Consider the following 2097-nt stretch of genomic DNA (forward strand, 5'->3'; position numbering starts at 1 on the left):
TTTTTTTTTAAATGAGTATCTTCCCACCCCTGATTTCAGTAGGCCTGGAAATCTGTATGTTTCAAAGTTGCTACAGGGAAATCTGATGTGTGCTGCTGGTTAGAAATCATTCTCTAAGGGTTTATTGAATATAATTCATAAGTAACTAAATTATAAAAATATTTTAAATTATTCATACATAAATGTTTTCTGCAACTGACATATTAAAGAAGTAATGTAGTTGTATTTTCCGCTTGTGGTATTCATATTCTGCTTACTGTCTAATTGCTATTAATGTAAATGAGTCATTTCACAACTCATATCACCTTTAAAAAGTGTTATTATAGTTGTCATAGTATTAGTACAATGAAATCTCTAATGCTCATTTCTGGTAAGTTTTGTAGCTCCTTAGGGCTTGGTAATTAATTACAAGTTCTTGTTTTTTGTTTTTTAATCTTGCAGGTTCTCGAAGCACATCCAGCTTATCCAAAAATCAGAAAGGATATACTTGATAAGGCCCGTGCATCTCTAAGACCTTGAATATTATCTTAACATAATTTGTTGGTTTAACAGGAAACAAAAGAATCTGGTTATTAGCTTTTCCAGTTCAAAATAGGTCTGAGCTAGTGCATTGTAGTAAAAGCATACTTTTCCTTCTCCAGCAGAGGTTGCTGTTGTATATGAAGAGAAGTGCTATGCCAAATTGATGTTTTGTAATGAAGAAGTTGAATGAGGGCTGGTCTATTTGATTGACTCTCTTTTGATTAGGTAGTTTTGGCATCTCCAAGGTAAAGATTATAACCCATTCTATAAAGAATATTTTGTTAAAATCTGGTTAATTAAATAATAACCTATATCTTTTTCATGGAATATTAGTTGTTTATTTCAGGAAATAATATTTAAAATGTTACTGTTCTCTGTTAAAATTTTTGTAATGTTTTACCTTGTTTCAAAGATTTGAGCAAATCTCATTGTAAATAGTTTATGAAAAAGGAAATATGTATTTCAATAAATGTTTTATGACTTTATGGCTTGTATTCCTCTTAGAACTCAAAAGACATGTTTTGCAAAATCTGTATAAGCTACCCATGTAGCAGAAAATGTGACTTTCTTAAATTTTTTTTTTAAGAAAATAATAAAGAGTGTGCATTTCCCTTCCTTCTGTTGATCTCACTCTTCCTACTCTTAGTGACAGTGTAGTCTTAAGAAATAATCAGTATCTGAAATCAGTTTAAATATGTAAACCCTTATAGCAACATTTATCCTTACCCTGGAAGACTAGGCCTTTTGGTGTAATTTCAGACACTGTAGTATCTACTAGAAGGGGAGAGGGTAACAAAATATTTTTGGTCATCAGGGATTCACAAAGCACACCATGTGAAGACAACTGCTTACCCTCCTGTGCCTAGCAGCACCCTGGCCAGAGCACCTTTCACCCTTTACGCTGAATTTAACCTAATCTTAAATCAATAGCATAATTTTTCATTTGTGGTCTACATTTTTTCAGTTGTCTGCAAAAAAACCCAAAAATAATCTTCAATTTTATTTGCATTTGCAGTAAACAAAAGATATTTTTAAAAGTCATTTGTTGTTTTTTTAAATTGTCGTGTTCTTATTTCTCCTGAGCTACATTCTCTTTATTTCTAATCACTTCTTCAGTTTTCCAAAGTCCTTTTAATTCCAGGTGTATGTTATAAAGTCTTAATCATTCTTCTTTTTTGACCTATTTTTTAATCTATGGCATTTCACAAAGCTGTTTAATAATATTTTTGGAGCGTTATCATACTTGGCTAAAACACTTTTCCAGGTCTTATTACATTTGATTCTCACAACCTTACGTTGTAGTATTATTATCCCTGTATTACAGTTGGAGCTGTGACAAATTATCTCTTTCCATTTAGTTAAAAATCTTTCAGCCTGAATGGACATTGTTAAGGACTCCTGTAACAGAATGTCTTTCTTTAGTAGTTCCAGTGAACTTGCATCATGGGATGCTAGAATCATGGAAATTGGATAGAGAAAAGGAGAGCATCTGTTCTCCCAGTAAGACATTTCCAAATCAGTTTTCCTATCTGTATAATGAGGGTTCTGTTTTTGTTTCTTAAGCAGCCATTTACT

General features: G+C 31.9%; 1 protein-coding gene across 1 annotated transcript in view; it reads left to right on the forward strand.

The window, feature by feature from the left end:
* Positions 1-1022, forward strand: part of TTC21B (tetratricopeptide repeat domain 21B) — a 72449-nt gene extending 71427 nt beyond the window's left edge. The window contains 1 exon segment of the mRNA XM_023730497.1: positions 442-1022. Coding sequence (XP_023586265.1) covers positions 442-519 — 78 coding nt within the window. The 3' untranslated portion in view covers positions 520-1022.
* Positions 1023-2097: the final 1075 nt, after the last annotated feature.

The sequence above is a fragment of the Trichechus manatus genome, unplaced genomic scaffold (assembly GCF_000243295.1).
Source record: "Trichechus manatus latirostris isolate Lorelei unplaced genomic scaffold, TriManLat1.0 scaffold00037, whole genome shotgun sequence".
NCBI classification, from domain to species: domain Eukaryota; kingdom Metazoa; phylum Chordata; class Mammalia; order Sirenia; family Trichechidae; genus Trichechus; species Trichechus manatus.